This window comes from Salmo salar, chromosome ssa13, assembly GCF_905237065.1.
Source record: "Salmo salar chromosome ssa13, Ssal_v3.1, whole genome shotgun sequence".
Taxonomy (NCBI): Eukaryota; Metazoa; Chordata; class Actinopteri; order Salmoniformes; family Salmonidae; genus Salmo; species Salmo salar.
In genome coordinates, this window is record NC_059454.1 from 98,845,747 (window position 1) to 98,864,246 (window position 18,500).

At 41.3% G+C, this 18,500-nt stretch overlaps 1 protein-coding gene across 5 annotated transcripts in view; it reads left to right on the forward strand.

The window, feature by feature from the left end:
- The window catches only part of apc (APC regulator of WNT signaling pathway), an 85,466-nt gene that overhangs the window by 54,579 nt on the left and 12,387 nt on the right, over window positions 1-18,500 (forward strand). For all 5 annotated transcript variants that reach the window (XM_045692515.1, XM_014138656.2, XM_014138657.2 and 2 more), the window contains 5 exons: window positions 195-278; window positions 12,379-12,459; window positions 13,105-13,206; window positions 13,504-13,665; window positions 17,971-18,187. In XM_045692515.1, coding sequence (XP_045548471.1) covers window positions 195-278; window positions 12,379-12,459; window positions 13,105-13,206; window positions 13,504-13,665; window positions 17,971-18,187 — 646 coding nt within the window. The remainder of the gene's footprint in view (window positions 1-194; window positions 279-12,378; window positions 12,460-13,104; window positions 13,207-13,503; window positions 13,666-17,970; window positions 18,188-18,500) is intronic.

Below are 18,500 nucleotides of genomic sequence, written 5' to 3' on the forward strand. Positions count from 1 at the left end.
TTGTTACTTTCATCTCTTGTCTGCATTTTTTTAAACTGCATTGTTGGTTGGGGGCTTGTAAGTAGGCAATTCACTAAGGTCTACACCTGTTGTATTCGGCACATGTAACTAATAACATTTGATTTGGTAATTGTAATATCCGGGTTATCATCCTCTGAGTGATCGCTTCCTGTAAATGTCCTGCTGTGTTTCAGGTGAGGGTGACTCGTATTCAGCAGATAGAGAAGGACATACTGAAGATCCAACAGCATGTCCAGTCTCCACCTGCAGAACCAGAGGTATGTGATACTCACCCCAGCCTCAGATGTAATACACTAGAATGTACCTCTAGGCCTTGTTCTAGCCAGAATAGAGAAAGTATTGCCGAAACAATAGAGGTACAGAATATCTCACTGTAAATATATTTAGGGCTGGTTTCCCGGACGCATTATTCCTGTTCAAAATGACTACAATGCCCTTTGATTTGTCTGGGACTAAGCATAATCTGTGTCTGGGAAACCAACCCTAAATGTATTTACAGTAATTTCTGGCAATACTTTCTCTGTATTCTGGCTAATGCCTGGCCTGTGTGGACTTCTCCATTTCAACAGGCATTCTGTGGGAACAGTTTGTTGGCTTTTAGTCATGTAAAGAACCAAAAGCTGCTTACATCTGAGTGTCGTGCCATGTCAGTCAGCCATCACATTCGCTGATATCCATTTAATCCTCGATGTTGTACTGGGTGTGCTAACTGCACCATTCCCCTTTCTATACAATGGGGATTGATGCGTAGCCTCCATCCCTGCGTTACATGGACAAGTGTACAATAATGCTTTGTTACTGATCCGATATATGGTGATTTTTATCTGAACTGAACACTGTCCTCTCTCATCCAATCATTTTGCAGTGTTCTTCTCCTCTAAACAGGAGCATCATTTATTTACAGCGGCTCCTAAGAACACTAGAATGCTGGAAGCAACTCTTGTTCCTTCCAGGTTTATAACTTCTGACCCTGATTCTGGGGGGTGAAATCAACCATAGGCGTTCTCCTGTCCTCTCTCCTTGTGTTAAATATTAAAAAGAGCGCCATTGAATGAATGACGAATTACTTTTTATTTTCGTGTAAAATCGCCAGTTGGCAACCCATCCCTTATGGGATTAATTGACACGCATTACAATAGTTCAGATAATTTAGTGATAATTCTTCTTCCGGTGTTCTCTGCAGTGCGCATCGCATAAAGAGGGGGAAAAAATATATCAATACATAATAAGATAATCAAAACAAATTATATCCCTAGAGCAGTAAACATACATGCATACAGTCGTGGCCAAAAGTTTTGAGAATGACACAAATATTAATTTTCAGTCTGCTGCCTCAGTTTGTATAATGGCAATTTGCATATACTCCTGAATGTTATGAAGAGTGCTCAGATGAATTGCAATTAATTGCAAAGTCCCTCTTTGCAGTGCAAATGAACTGAATCCCCCAAAAACATATCCACTGCATTTCAGCCCTGCCACAAAAGGACCAGCTGATATCATGTCAGTGATTCTCTCGTTAACACAGGTGTGAGTGTTGACGAGGACAAGGCTGGAGATCACTCTGTCTTGCTGATTGAGTTCGAATAACAGACTGGAAGCTTCAAAAGAAGGGTGGTGCTTGGAATCATTGTTCTTCCTCTGTCAACGATGGTTCGCTGCAAGGAAACATGTGCCGTCATCATTGCTTTGCACAAAAAGGGCTTCACAGGTAAGGATATTGCTGCCAGTAAGATTGCACCTAAATCAACCATTTATCGGATCATCAAGAACTTCAAGGAGAGCGGTTCAATTGTTGTGAAGAAGGCTTCAGGGTGCCCAAAAAAGTCCAGTAATTGCCAGGACCGTCTCCTAAAGTTGATTCAGCTGCGGGATCGGGGGACCACCAGTACAGAGCTTGCTCAGGAATGGCAGCAGGCAGGTCTGAGTGCATCTGCACGCACAGTGAGGCGAAGACTTTTGGAGAATGTCCTGGTGTCAAGAAGGGCAGCAAAGAAGCCACTTCTCTCCAGGAAAAACATCAGGGACAGACTGATATTCTGCAAAAGGTACAGGGATTGGACTGCTGAGGACTGGGGTAAAGTCATTTTCTCTGAATCCCCTTTCCGATTGTTTGGGGCATCAGGAAAAAAGCTTGTCCAGAGAAGACAAGGTGAGTGCTACCATCAGTCCTGTGTCATGCCAACCATAAAGCATCCTGAGATCATTCATGTGTGGGGTTGCTTCTCAGCCAAGGGAGTGGGCTCACTCACAATTTTGCCTAAGAACACAGCCATGAATAAAGAATTGAACACATCCTCCGAGAGCAACTTCTCCCAACCATCCAGGAACAGTTTTGTGATGAACAATGCCTTTTCCAGCATGATGGAGCACCTTGCCATAAGGCGAAAGTGATAAAGTGGCTCGGGGAACAAAACATCGATATTTTGGGTCCATGGCCAGGAAACTCCCCAGACCTTAACCTCCCTGGTCAACAGCCAGTGGAATCGCGTGGCGCGAAATACAAATACCTCAAATGCTATAACTTCAATTTCTCAAACATATGACTATTTTACATCATTTTAAAGACAAGACTCTCGTTAATCTAACCACATTGGCCGATTTCAAAAAGGCTTTACAGCGAAAGAAAAACAGATTGTCAGAGTACCCTGCCAAAAATAATCACACAGCGATTTTCAAAGCAAGCATATATGTCACAAAAACCAAAACCACAGCTAAATGCAGCACTAACCTTTGATCTTCATCAGATGACACTCCTAGGACATGTTATACATCATGCATGTTTTGTTCAATCAAGTTCATATTTATATCAGAAACCAGCTTTTTACATTAGCATGTGATGTTCAGAACTAGCATATAGTTTTAGCATATAAAAAATGCTTGGAAAGATCAGAGGTTGGACCTAAGCAAGTGTTTAAATACTTCCCTACACATATAGAATATTTTTGCAGTAATATTCACTAATATTCATGCAGTATGTTCAGCTTTCATGAGTACAATGTTTCATCATAACTTCTATTAATCTATATCACTGACTATTTCCTTGTTTATTTCCATGTCTTACATATTTCATTTAACACTGTTAATAAATAGTGATGTCCTAATTAATCATACATCATAGTGCAATAGACCACTATGGAGACATTTTTCTGGTCGCACAGATTAGGTAAATTATATCCGTGTTGTATGCCTCTTATGTACATAGAATGTTAAATGTCACGTAACAAAATGTATTGTACTTTTTTAAACGTAGATTGTATATATTGTATATATATAAAAATCTTCTTTACACTCTCTTTGGATAATTCATTCCAATCATTTTAAAGTTAACAGCAGGTATTTTGCATGTAAGTTTAAGTATTTTGATATCTTCACAAATCTACAAAACAGACGTTTTACCTAACTTCCGGTGAATTTACTAAATTACTCACGATTAACGTTGACAAAATACATAATTATTTTAACCTCTCTGGGCTAGGTGGGACAAAGTCGTCCCACCTACGCAACAGCCAGTGTAATCCCGTGGCGCAATATTCAAATACCTTAGAAATGTTATTACTTCAATTTCTCAAACATATGACTATTTTACACCATTTTAAAGACAAGACTCTCGTTAATCTAACCACACTGTCCGATTTCAAAAAGGCTTTACAACGAAAGCAAAACATTAGATTATGTCAGCAGAGTACCCAGCCAGAAATAATCAGACACCCATTTTTCAAGCTAGCATATAATGTCACAAAAACCAAAACCACAGCTAAATGCAGCAGTAACCTTTGATCTTCATCAGATGACACTCCTAGGACATGTTATACATGCATGTTTTGTTCAATCAAGTTCATATTTATATCAAAAACCAGCTTTTTACATTAGCATGTGACTAGCATTCCCACCGAACACTTCCGGTGAATTTACTAAATTACTCACGATAAACGTTCACAAAAAACATAACAATTTAAGAATTAATGATACAGAACTCCTTTATGCACTCGCTATGTCAGATTTTAAAATAGCTTTTCGGTGAAAGCACATTTTGCAATATTCTGAGTAGATAGTCCGGCATCACAGGGCTAGCTATTTAGACACCCACCAAGTTTAGCCCTCACCAATGTCAGATTTACTATAAGAAAAATGTTATTACCTTTGCTGTTCTTCGTCAGAATGCACTCCCAGGACTTCTACTTCAATAACAAATGTTGGTTTGGTTCAAAATAATCCATAGTTATGTTCAAATATCCTCTGTTTTGTTCGTGCGTTCAAGACACTATCCGAAAGGGTAAAGAAGGGTGACGCGCCCGACGCGTTTCGTGACAAAACATTTCTAAATATTCCATTACCGTACTTCGAAGCCTGTCAACCGCTGTTTAAAATCAATTTTTATGCAATTTTTCTCGTAAAAAAGCGATAATATTCCGACCGGGAAACTGTGTTTTAGTTCAAAGAGAGACAAAATAAAAACAGGGGGTCGCCTCGTGCACGCGCCTCAGTCTCATTGTCCTCTGATAAACATTAGCGCCTTTGGTAAGTGGTCTTTCAGCCAGGGGCTGCAAAGACATCATTCAGCTTTTTCCCGGGTTCTGAGAGCCTATGGGAGCCGTAGGAAGTGTCACGTTACAGCAAAGATCAGAAATTTTCAATAAAGAGAGTCAAGAAGCCCAAGGAATGGTCAGAGGGCACTTCCTGTACAGAATCTTCTCAGGTTTTTGCCTGCCATATGAGTTCTGTTATACACAGACACCATTCAAACAGTTTTAGAAACTTTAGGGTGTTTTCTATCCAAAGCCAATAATTATATGCATATTCTAGTTTCTGGGCAGTAGTAATAACCAGATTAAATCGGGTACGTTTTTTTATCCGGCCGTGTAAATATACTGCCCCCTAGCCCTAACAGGTTAAGAATTATAGATACAGAACTCCTTTATGCAATCGCGGTGTCAGATTTTAAAATAGCTTTTCGGCAAAAGCACATTTTGCAATATTCTGAGTACATAGCCCGGCCATCACGGCTAGCTAATTTGACACCCACCAAGTTTGGGACAACCTAAACTCAGAATTACTAGTAGAAAAATTGGATTACCTTTGCTGTTCTTCGTCAGAATGCACTCCCAGGACTTCTACTTCAATAACAAATGTTGGTTTGGTTCAAAATAATCCATAGTTATGTTCAAATATCCTCTGTTTTGTTCGTGCGTTCAAGACACTATCCGAAAGGGTAAAGAAGGGTGACGCGCCCGACGCGTTTCGTGACAAAACATTTCTAAATATTCCATTACCGTACTTCGAAGCCTGTCAACCGCTGTTTAAAATCAATTTTTATGCAATTTTTCTCGTAAAAAAGCGATAATATTCCGACCGGGAAACTGTGTTTTAGTTCAAAGAGAGACAAAATAAAAACAGGGGGTCGCCTCGTGCACGCGCCTCAGTCTCATTGTCCTCTGATAAACATTAGCGCCTTTGGTAAGTGGTCTTTCAGCCAGGGGCTGCAAAGACATCATTCAGCTTTTTCCCGGGTTCTGAGAGCCTATGGGAGCCGTAGGAAGTGTCACGTTACAGCAAAGATCAGAAATTTTCAATAAAGAGAGTCAAGAAGCCCAAGGAATGGTCAGAGGGCACTTCCTGTACAGAATCTTCTCAGGTTTTTGCCTGCCATATGAGTTCTGTTATACACAGACACCATTCAAACAGTTTTAGAAACTTTAGGGTGTTTTCTATCCAAAGCCAATAATTATATGCATATTCTAGTTTCTGGGCAGTAGTAATAACCAGATTAAATCGGGTACGTTTTTTTATCCGGCCGTGTAAATATACTGCCCCCTAGCCCTAACAGGTTAAGAATTATAGATACAGAACTCCTTTATGCAATCGCGGTGTCAGATTTTAAAATAGCTTTTCGGCAAAAGCACATTTTGCAATATTCTGAGTACATAGCCCGGCCATCACGGCTAGCTAATTTGACACCCACCAAGTTTGGGACAACCTAAACTCAGAATTACTAGTAGAAAAATTGGATTACCTTTGCTGTTCTTCGTCAGAATGCACTCCCAGGACGTCTACTTCAACAACAAATGTTGTTTTGGTTCGAAATAATCCATAGTTATATCCAAATACCTCCGTTTTGTTCGTGCGTTCAGGTCACTATCCGAAGGGTGACGTGCCGGCGAATTTCGTGACAAAAAATGTCAAAATATTCCATTACCGTACTTCGAAGCATGTCAAACGTTGTTTAAAATACATTTTTATGCTATTTTTCTCATAAAATAGCGATAATATTCCAACCGGGTGACGTTGTGTTCATTCAAACACTGAAAAGAAAAAAATGCAGTCGTTATGTGCACGCGCGCCTCAGTGTCATTGTTCTCAGAAGGACCACTCACAAAAACCCCTGCTGTTTTTCGCCCAGAGACTGGAGAGCTCTCATTCCACTTTCTGGCACCTTCCTAGAGCCAATGGAAACCTTAGAAAATGTCACGTTACAGCAGAGATGCTGTATTTTTGATAGAGATGCCCTAGAAGGAGAACAAATTGTCAGACAGGGCACTTCCTGTATAGAATCTTCTCAGGTTTTGGCCTGCCATATGAGTTCTGTTATACTCACAGACACCATTCAAACAGTTTTAGAAACTTTAGAGTGTTTTCTATCCAAATCTACTAATTATATGCATATTCTCGTTTCTGGGCAAGAGTAGTAACCAGTTTAAATCGGGTACGTTTTTTTTTATCCGGCCGTGAAAATACTGCCCCCTATCCCAAACAGGTTAAATCTTGGTCGCAAATGGGTCTTCCAAATGGACAATGACCTCCAAGCATACTTCCAAAGTTGTGGAAAAATGGCTTAAGGATAAAGTCAGGGTATTGGAATTGGCCATCACAAAGCCCTGACCTCATTCCTGTTGAAATGTTGTGGGCAGAACTGAAAAGGCGTCTGCGAGCAAGGAGGCCTACAAACCTGACTCGGTTACACCAGCTCTGTCAGGAGTATGCCAAAATTCACTTAACTTACTGTGCGAAGCTTGTGGAAGGCTACTTGAAACGTTTGACCCAATTTAAAGGCAATGCTACCAAATACTAATTGAGTGTGTTAACTTCTTACCCACTGGGAATGTGATGAAAGAAATAAAAGCTCAAATCATTCTCTCTACTATTATTCTGACATTTCACATTCTTAAAATAAAGTGGTGAACCTAACTGACCTAAAACAGGGAATTTTTACCAGGATTAAATGTCAGGAATTGTGAAACTGAGTTTATATGTTTTTGGCTAAGGTGTATGGAAACTTCTGACTTCAACTGTATACTGAGATCATGTGACAGTTAGATTGAACACAGGTGGACTTTGACTTATGAAGGTAATTGGTTGCCCCAGATATTATTTAGGGGCTTCTTAGCAAGGGGGTGAAGACATGCACGCACCACTTTTCACTTTGTTTTATTTTTTTAGAATTTTTTTGAAAGTCATTTTTTTCATTTTACGTCACCAATTTGGACTATTTTGTCCATTTACATGAAATCCAAATAAAATTCTATTTAAATTACAGGTTGTAATGCAACAAATTAGGCAAAATGCCAAGGGGGATTAATACTTTTGCATGGCACTGTGCATTCATACATACATGTTGAGAAGGCATTTGAACACAATCTGGCACAAAGAGAAGAGACAGTGTGAGACAGACCTGCACACAATCTATATACTCGTCTTATTTTCCATCCAATTTTAATTGAATGAAGGGGGACCTGTTCGACTACAGCATTAGACACATTAGCTGACCTGACTGAGCATGTGTGCAGTCAGTCAACCAGTGACCTACCTTCTGCTCCTGTTTGATGCACAGCCGAGAAGCTACAAGGCCTTGGTGTGTGTGTTCATGCGTCAGTGTGCATGAATACTGTATTCAAGCCAGTGCACTCATGCCTGCATCATGTGAGATGTGTTTGTTTGGTGGCCCATACAGTATGCGTGCTTGTGTGTTTTTGTCTGTTGGTAATTGTGTGTACGCTACTAGGTCTCATGCCCTGCATGTGTGCTGGCTCGCATGCTTTTCCCCCTCTACATGAGTGGATAAATGATTGGACACATTTAATTCCCCCCTCTTCGACTGTCATCCTGCAGGCTGAGCTACAGCTTATGTAGGTCAGGGATGAGGAAGCCTGATGCTCCTGCAGCTGCCCTAGCTAGCCTAGTGACTGAATGCTATATCCATCTCTATCGCCATTAGGGTTGCACATTTTGGGGAATATTCAGAGGTGGAAACTTTCTGTGGGAATTAACAGAAATATATGCAAATTAATATTAATACCATTTAAATGTAGATGTTTTTTGCATGGGATATATTTACCATATATGGAGACAAACTTAAACCTTTAACCTTATCATAAGTAGACATAATTGCAAATGATTAAATCCTTCTAATAGAAATAACAATTTAGTTACGAATAGAACTTTGAGTTGACTCTTCACATGGGATGATTTCAATGAACAACAAACGGAATATTGAATGATCCCCAATGATCATCGCATCTCCCCAAAATGTTTTAAACATACATCTGTAAAATGATAGTCTAGAAACTAAAGCTTTGCTTGTCTTCCTCTCAGGCTTCCATGTCTTCTCCCTTGACCTCCTCAATGTCCACCTCTTGAACATCAAACTCTGAGACCTCATCTTCACTGTCACTTTCCAACCTTGAGGATGGCTTGTTGTCAGGCTCAAAAAGCCTCAAATTTTCCCAGGTGGCCACCAATTTTTCAACCCTTGTATTGGTCAGCCTGGTGTGTGTGTGTGTGTTCCCAAACAAGGACCAGTTGCGCTGATTGTTGGTGGGATTTGGAGGCAACAGGGGAAAGAGCCTCAGATCCACAAAATCCCTTCCACCAGGTGGCTGATGAGATATGTTGGCACGACTGCCATATTGCATGCCCATCTCAAAGCCCTTGCTTGGAAGTGTACTTCGCCAGACTGCCAAGAACCTTGCCCTCATCCAGGCCAAGGTGGCGAGACACGGTAGTGATGACACCATAGGCCTTGTTGCTCTCTACACCAGACAGGATGCACTTGCCAGCATACTTGGGGTCCAACATGTATGCTGCTGTGTGTTTGGGCTTCAGGCAGAAGTCTTTTTGATGCATTTCAGAACTGCAGTTCTCTGCTTGGAGCATTAGTAAAGTGGGCAGGGCAGTACGGATTTCTTCTTAATTCTGCAAGCAGAGTCTGAACGTCAGACAGGATGGCATTGTCTCCCTCAATCCATGCAATGGCTACTGCTATAGGTTTCAGGTTGCGTACCACTCTCTCCCAAAATACATCATGCAGGAGGATCCTCTTGATGGGGCTGTCCATATCGGTAGACTGTGATATGGCCATTTCTTGGAGAGACTCTTTCCCGTCCAGGAGACTCAAACATGAAAACTCTACCCCAACGGGTGTTGCTGGGCAGCTTCAATGTGGTGCTCTTATTCTTCTCACTTTGCTTGGTGAGGTAGATTGCTGCTATAACTTGATGACCCTTCACATACCTAACCATTTCCTTGGCTCTCTTGTAGAGTGTATCCATTGTTTTCAGTGCCATGATGTCCTTGAGGAGTACATTCAATGCATGAGCAGCATAGCCAATGGGTGTGATGTGAGGGTAGGACTCCACTTTAGACCAAGCAGCCTTCATGTTCGCAGCATTGTCTGTCACCAGTGCAAATTCCTTCTGTGGTCCAAGGTCATTGACTGCCTTCAGCTCATCTGCAATGTAGAGACCGGTGTGTCTGTGCTCTTGTAGAATACTGGTTGAGGGGTGAAGATATAGTTAATTATTCATTAGTTTGCTTTCTCTATGATTTGCTTGACCTTCACTTGAACTCTGTTGAACTCTGCATCCAGCAAATGAGTATATAAATCATGTCTGGTTGGAGGGGTGTATGCTGGGAAAAGAACATTCAGAAATATCTTCCAATACACATTGCCTGTGAGCATCAGAGGTGAACCAGTTGCATACACAGCTTGAGCATGACATTCATCAGTATTTCTTTGACTACGTTCTTCCATTGAGTAAAAAAAAAACTTCTGATTCCAGGAGGACCATGAGCTATGTCTGATTCATCACTTTCACCACAAATAGAAGTAGAGGGAGTTTTGTCAGGTCGCTTGTGAGTGCTGAGGGAACTTTATGCACTTGGCCAGATGATTCTGCATCTTTGTTGCATTCTTCACATATGATTTGGCATAGTATTAGCAAATGTACACAGCTTTTCCTTCTACATTCGCGGCAGTGAAATGTCTCCATGCATCAGATAGTGCCCATGGCATTTTCCTGTAAAGATGAGAGAAAAAAATCTCATACATTTCCATGTACAGATAAATAGTTAAGTAGTTAGATTAAACCTCTCTGGGATATGTGGGACGCCAGCGTCCCACCTCGACAACAGCCAGTGAAATTGCAGGGCGCCAAATTCAAACAGACATCTCAATTAAAATTCCTCAAACATACAAGTATTATACACCATTTTAAAGATAAACTTCTTGTTAATCCAACCATAGTGTCCGATTTCAAAAAGGCTTTACTGCGAAAGCATACCATGCGATTATGTTAGGTCAGCGCCTAGTCACAAAAAAATACAGCCATTTTACAGCCCAAGAGAGGAGTCACAAAAAGCAGAAATAGAGAAAATTAATCACTAACCTTTGATCTTCATCAGATGGCACTCATAGGACTTCATGTTACACAATACATGTATGTTTTGTTCGATAAAGTTCATATTCATATCCAAAAATCTCAGTTTATGTTGGCGTGTTTTGTTTTGCCTCCAATACATCCGTTGAATTTTCAGAGCGCCACATCAATTTACAGTGATACTCATAAACTTTGATGAAAGATACAAGTGTTATACATGGGGTTAAAGAAACTTCTCCTTAATGCAACTGCTGTGTCAGATTTCAAAAAAGCTTTGCACACCATGCAATAATCTGATGACAGCGCTCAGCCACCAAAACAAGCCATACAGATACCCGCCATGTTGTGGAGTCAACAAAAGTCAAAAATAGCTTTATAAATATTCACTTACCTTTTGATCTTCATCGGAATGCACTCCCAGGAATCCCAGTTCCACAATAAATGTTTGTTTTGTTAAAGTTCATCTTTATGTCCAAATACCTCCTTTTTGTTTGCGTTTAGTTCACTAATCCAAATGTACAAGGCGCGGGCACTAAGTTCAGACAGTCAAAAAAGTTCCATTTCAGTTTGTAGAAACATGTCAAACGATGTATATAATCAATCTTTAGGATGTTTTTATCAGAAATCTTCAATAATATTCCAACCGGACAATTCCTTTGTCTTTAGAAAGGAAAGGGAACGGAGCTCGCGCTCACGGCCGCACACGATCAACAACTAAAGGCTTTCAGCTGAGCCATCTACTGTGAGTGGTCTTATTCGCTCCCCTTTCACAATAGAAGCCAGAAACAACTTTCTAAAGACTGTTGACATCTAGTGGAAGCCTTAGGAAGTGCAATCTGACCCCATTTACACTGTATATTAGATAGGAAATCACTTGAAAAACTCAAACTCAGATTTCCCACTTCCTGGTTGGATTTTTCTCAGGTTTTTGCCTGCCATTTCAGTTCTGCTATACTCAGACATCATTCAAACAGTTTTAGAAACTTCAGTGTTTTCTATCCAAATCCACTAATAATATGCATTTCCTAGCTTCTGGGCCTGAGTAGCAGGCAGTTTACTCTGGGTACGCTTTTCATCCGGACGTGAAAATACTGCCCACTATCACAAAGTTAAACAACTCCTTTGTAAGATGTTTTAAAATTAAACGTGTATGGAAACGGGTGAATTAACACTCCTCAGTTAGCAGGCTCATGCAAGCTAAAACCCACATGGTAGCATAAACTAACTAGCAGAAATGGTTAACAAGTTAAACACTTTGCTGTAGGCTATTTACTAGTTTACATTTTTTGTTTGTGTCATATAAAATATATTCACCCCACCCAGTATTGTAATAAAAACTTCTCAGAAAAGTTACCGGAAAGCTTCCGACCCTTTGCAACCGTAGTCACCATTGCTTGGTTATTCTGAGTTTTTCACTCCCACTCTCGATCTCTCTTGCCATCACTCCCTGTCTCCCTCGCCCACTCTCTCACTCCCTCATTCTGTCTTGCTCTCTCTCTCCCTTCCTTCCAGTCTCTCCTCCTGCTGTTTTCTATTTCCTCTTTTTTAATGGATTCTGCCTCTTCTTCCCTTCCTTCCAGGTGACTGGTTCTGCATCCTCTCTCTTTTTGTTGAATCGTTCCTCTCATCTCTCATTTAGCCTGCTACATGATTGGTTCACTCCTCTGGAGGTCTGACCCTTCTTTCCCTCTTTCTTTTCCTCATGCAGAGCAAGCATGACCCGGCTGCCCAGGATGAGGGAGGCCATGCTTCAGGGGACAGTGGTGGGCCTAGCGCTGGGTGTTCTCAGGTAAGACTCACCTTCCATACCTGATCCAAGACAATTGGCGTGTTTGACGGGATCATTTTGAAATCATTATGAGTAGCATATTGGAATGCAATGTGATTTGTAGACTGTGATTCTGCATAGTTTGACTGCAATGTAGTCCATCTCAAACTAACACAGTGCTTGCACCACCTTGAGATTCGAAGTTAACGTGTGACGGATTCATTTTCTTCCTTTGGTCCTATAATGCTCCAGAAAATATCTTCCGCCATTGGACTGACTGGTAATGTTGGTTAGGAGAGTTCGGCTGAGCTGTCGTGAGCTGCCTTTTTTGCCGTGCTTAGTGCCTTGACTTTCCATTTAATGCTAATGATTCGTGTCTTACTCCAGAGTAGGTTTTATCCCTGAGGCTTGCGATTAAACCGTTGGATTCATATTTTAATGACTTTTAAAATGTAATATAGTCTGACTTCCCTCGATTCTTAGCAGAATGAATGAGGTTGCTGGGAATGTTCTATGGGAAAAAAAAACTGTCACACTGTGTCACACTAATGGCTTTTATGAGAAAGGCAAAGATGTTATACTGTAGGAAATTGCAAGCAATATGATTACATTTTAATTTTAAAAAAGCTTTTAAAAAGTTTAACTAAATAAATGTTTCTCATCTAGGGTTCCAGCTCTCGCCTGGATCAGGACTCTGCCAGTGAAATGAGTTTGGGTGGGGGTAGTTACTCTGTGCCCCGCAGACTGACCAGTCACTTGGGCACCAAGGTATTCAGAGATTCTACTGACACTCAGGTTGATGTAGTATGACTGTTCTCATCAAATTACCCCCCCTTCATAATAAACCACATGAGCTCTGTCTGTATGCCCAAACCAAAAATGTGAAATGTTATCTAGTTTAAAAATGTAATAGAAATTGCTTTTTTAAACAGGGTAGCTCACATAAATTAGATTGCATCCTAAGTGGGACAATTTGATCCATTTCGATATAAGTAATTGACCTATGTATCATCAGGGTGTGTCTTCAAAGTAGTTGTTCTCACGGTCGGCCCTCTAACCCTATAGGTGGAGATGGTCTACTCCCTTCTTTCCATGCTGGGGACCCATGATAAAGATGACATGTCTCGTACTCTGCTGGCCATGTCCAGCTCCCAGGACAGCTGCATCGCCATGCGCCAGTCAGGCTGTCTTCCCTTACTCATCCAACTCCTCCATGGCAACGACAAGGTTTGTAATGGTTTTGTTTGGTAACTTTGTCTTATTCTTTATCATTGGGCTAGGTGTTATTTATTTAGTCGAGGACCACTTTGGAAAGGAGTGTTTTAATTAATACTTTCAAGTGAAACTTTCGCGTTATTTGTAATTTAGTTTGTACATAATGTTTCTGCCACCGTATCTTACTGCAAAAAAGAGCTTCTGGATATCAGGACAGCGATCACTCACCTCGGATTAGACAAAGATTTTTTTTCTTCAACAAGCAGGACGCACAGGATGTACTTCAAACACCCGACAAGGCCAACATCCCTGTCATTGGCAAGAGAAAGAGACGCAGGTACAGAGGACACAGCGGGGTGCCTCGTAAGGATCCGCAGACGGCGAGTAGCAAAGCTGACGTTACGTCAATATTACTTGCCAACGTGCAATCATTGGACAATAAATTAGGCGAGGTACGATCACGAGTGTCCTACCAATGGGACATCAGAAACTGTAACAGCTTATGTTTCACGGAATCGTGGCTGAATGATGACATGGATATTTAGCTAGCGGGATATACGCTGCACCGTCAAGATAGAACAGCACACTCCTCGGTGAGAGGAGGAGGGTCTGTGCATATTTGTAAACAGCTTGTGCACAAAATATAAGGGAGTCTCTAGATTTTGCTTGTCTGAAGTAGAGTATCTTATTATAAACTGTAGAACTCACTATTTGCCAAGAGTTTTCATCCATACTTTTCATGGCTGTTTAGTTACCACCACAGACAGATGCTGGCACGAAAACTGCACTCAGTCAGCTGTATTAGGAAATAAGCAAACAGGAAACTGCTCACCCAGAGGCAGTGCTCCTAGTGGCCGGGTATTTTAATGCAGGGAAACTTAAATCAGTTTTACCTAATTTCTATCAACATGTTAAATGTGCAACCAGAGGGGGAAAAAAATCTAGATCACCTGTACTCCAAACACAGAGACGCATACAAAGCTCGCCCTCCATTTCGTAAATCTAACCACAATTCTATCCTCCTGATTCCTGCTTACAAGCAAAAATTAAAGCAGGAAGCAACAGTGACTCGGTCTATGAAAAAAAGTGGTCAGAAGAAGCAGATGCTAAACTACAGGACTGTTTTGCTAGCACAGACTGGAACATGTTCCGGGATCCTTCCAATGGCATTGAGGAGTACACCACATCAGTCACTGGCTTCATCAATAAGTGCATCTAGGACGTTGTCCCCACAGTGACTGTACGTACATACTAGAGGTCGACCGATTTATGATTTTTCAACGCCAATACCGATTATTGGAGGACCAAAAAAAGCCCATACCAATTAATCGCCCGTTTCTTTAGTTTTTTTTGTATATTTATTTTTATTTAGTTAAAAAAAAACATTGTAATAACAATTACAACAATACTGAATGGACAATGAACACTTTTATTTTAACTTAATACATAAATAAAATCTATTTAGTCTCAAATAAATAATGAAACATGCTCAATTTGGTTTAAATAATGCAAAACAGTGTTGGAGAAGACAGTAAAAGTGCAATATGTGCCATGTAAAAAAGCTAACGTTTTAGTTCCTTGCTCAGAACATAAGAACATATGAAAGCTGGTGGTTCAATATTCCCAGTTAAGAGGTTTTAGGTTGTAGTTATTATAGGAATTATGACGCTTCGACTATTTCTCTCTATACCATTTGTATTTCACATACCTTTCACTATTGGATGTTCTAATAGGCACTTTAGTATTGCCAGCCTAATCTCAGGAGTTGATAGGCTTGAAGTCATAAACAGTGCTATGAAGCAAGCATTGCTAAGAGCTGCTGGCAAATGCAGTAAAGTTTGAAGGAACGCTTACGAGCCTGCTGCCGCCTACCACCACACAGTCAGACTGCTCTATCAAATCATAGACTTAATTATAATAAACACAGAAATATGAGCCGTTGGTCATTAATATGGTCAAATCCAGAAACTATCATTTTGAAAACAAAACCTTTATTCTTTCAGTGAAATACGGAACCGTTCCATATTTTATTGAACGGGCGGCAACCCTAAGTCTAAATTTTGCTGTTACATTGCACAACCATCAAAATTATGTAAAATTCTGGCAAATTAGTTAAACTAGCCAGGCGGCCCCATACTGTTACATATACCCTGACTCTGCGTGCAATGAACGCAAGAGAAGTGACACAATTTCCCTAGTTAATATTGCCTGCTAACCTGAGTTTATTTTAACTAAATATGCAGGTTTAAAAAAATACTTCGGTGTATTGATTTTAAGAAAGGCATTGATGTTAATGGTTAGGTACATTCGTGCAACGATTGTGCTTTTTTTCGGGAATGCGCTTTTGTTAAATCATCCCACATTTGGCGAGGTAGGCTGTGATTCGATGATAAACAGGCACCGCATTGATTATTTGCAATGCAGGACAAGCTAGTTAACTACACATGGTTGATGATATTACTAGGTTAACTAGTGATTATGTGAAGATTGATTGTTTTTTACATGATAAGTTTAATGCTAGCTAGCAACTTACCTTGGCTCCTTGCTGCACTCGCGTAACAGGTGGTCAGCCTGCCATGCAGTTTCCTCATGGAATGCAATATTATCGGCAGAAATCGGTGTCCAAAAATGCCAATTACCGATTTATGAAAAATCGAAATCGGCCCTAATTAATCGGCAATGCCGACTAATCGGTCGACCTCTAGTACATACCCCAACCAGAAGCCATGGATTACAGGCAACGTTCGCACTGAGCTAAAGGGTAGAGCTGTCGCTTTCAAGGTGCGGGACTCTAACCCGGAAGCTTAAAAGAAATCCTGCAATGCCCTTCGACGAACCATCAAACAGGCAAAGCGTCAATACAGGACTAAGATCGAATCGTATTACACAGGCTACGACGCTCGTCAGATGTAGCAGGGCTTGCAAACTATAAGTCTACAAAGGGAAGCACAGCCACGAGCTGCCCAGGGACACGAGCCTACCAGACGAGCTAAATCGACTGTGTGAGAACGCTCTCCGTAGCCGATGTGAGTAAGACAATTTAAGCAGGTCAACATTCACTAGGCCGCGGGGCCAGACTGATCACCAGGACGTATGCTCCGGGCATGTGCTGACCAACTGGCAGGTGTCTTCAATGACATTTTTCCCTGTCTGAGTCTCTAATACCAACATGTTTCAAGCAGACCACCATAGTCCCTGTACCCAAGAGCACTAAGGTAACCTGCCTAAATGACTACAGACCCGTAGCACTCACGTCCGTAGCCATGAAGTGCTTTGAAAGGCTGGTAATGGCTCACATTAACACCATTATCACAGAAACATTAGACTCACTCCAATTTGTATACCTCCAAAACAGATCCACAGATGATGCAATCTCTTTTGCACTCCACACTGCCCTTTCCCACCTGGACAAAAGGAACACCTACGTGAGAATGCTATTCATTGACTACAGCTCAGCGTTCAACACCATAGTACCCTCAAAGTTTTTCGCTAAGCTAAGGATCCTGGGACTAAACACCTCCCTCTGCAACTGGATCCTGGACTTCTTGACGGGCCGCCCACAGGTGGTGAGGGTAGGTAGCAACACATCTGCCACGCTGATCCTCAACACTGGAGCCCCTCAGGGGTGCGTGCTCAGTCCCCTCCTGTACTCCCTGTTCACCCATGACTGCGTGGCCAGGCACGACTCCAACACCATTAAGTTTGCAGACGACACAAGTGGTTGGCCTGATCACCAACAACAACGAGACCGCCTATAGGGAGGAGGTCAGAGACCTGGCTGTGTGATGCCAGAGTAACAACCTATCCCTCAACATCATCAAGACAAAGGAGATGATTGTGGACTAAAGGAATAGGAGGACCGAGCACACCCCCATTCTCATTGTGTCCCACCACCCGCCAACCCCTCTTTTACGCTACTGCTACTCTGTTTATCATCTGCATAGTCAATTTAACCATACCTACATGTGCATACTACCTCAATTAGCCTGACTAACCGGTGCCTGTATATAGCCTCGCTACTGTATATAGCCTCGCTCGCTACTGTTATTTTTCACTCTTTATACTGTTTTTTTTGTTATTTATTGTTCACCTAATACCTATTTTTTTTAACTTAATCGTACTGTTGGTTAGGGCCTGTGAGTAAGCATTTCATTAAGGTCTACACTTGTTGTATTTGGCGCACGTGACAAACTTTGATTTGATCATTAGGCTAGGTGTTATTTATTCCGTCGAGGACCACTTTGGAAAGGAGTGTTTTTATGATTACTTTCAAGTGATTAAATGTTTGTTATTTTATAAAATTCTATTCAATTCAAGGACTCAGTGCTGCTGGGGAACTCCCGAGGCAGCAAGGAGGCCCGGGCGAGAGCCAGCGCTGCCCTCCATAACATTATCCACTCCCAGCCTGACGATAAGAGAGGGCGCAGAGAGATCAGAGTGCTGCACCTCCTGGAGCAGATCAGGGTTTACTGCGAGACCTGCTGGGAGTGGCAGGAGAACCATGAGAGGGGAGTGGACCAGGATAAAAACCCCAGTAAGGCCTGCTCAGATGTATTGCATGCTTTGGTTAGGGTATGGTTATTTGGACGAGTAATGCAGGACAAAAACCCAGTAAGGACTAAAGCGACGGTTGTATTGAATTGTGTTGGTTTTGTTTTTCATTGTGTATTTGGAGGAGTAAACCCCCAGTACCTCCTGCTCAGATCACTTGTACTTGATTTGTTTAATGTATTAAATGAATAATTGGATGGGTAATACAGGACAACTTGAGTAAGGCCTATTATTTCAGATGGATGAACTATGTTTTAGTTAGGGTATGGATATTTGGATGGGTAATCTGTTTTTAT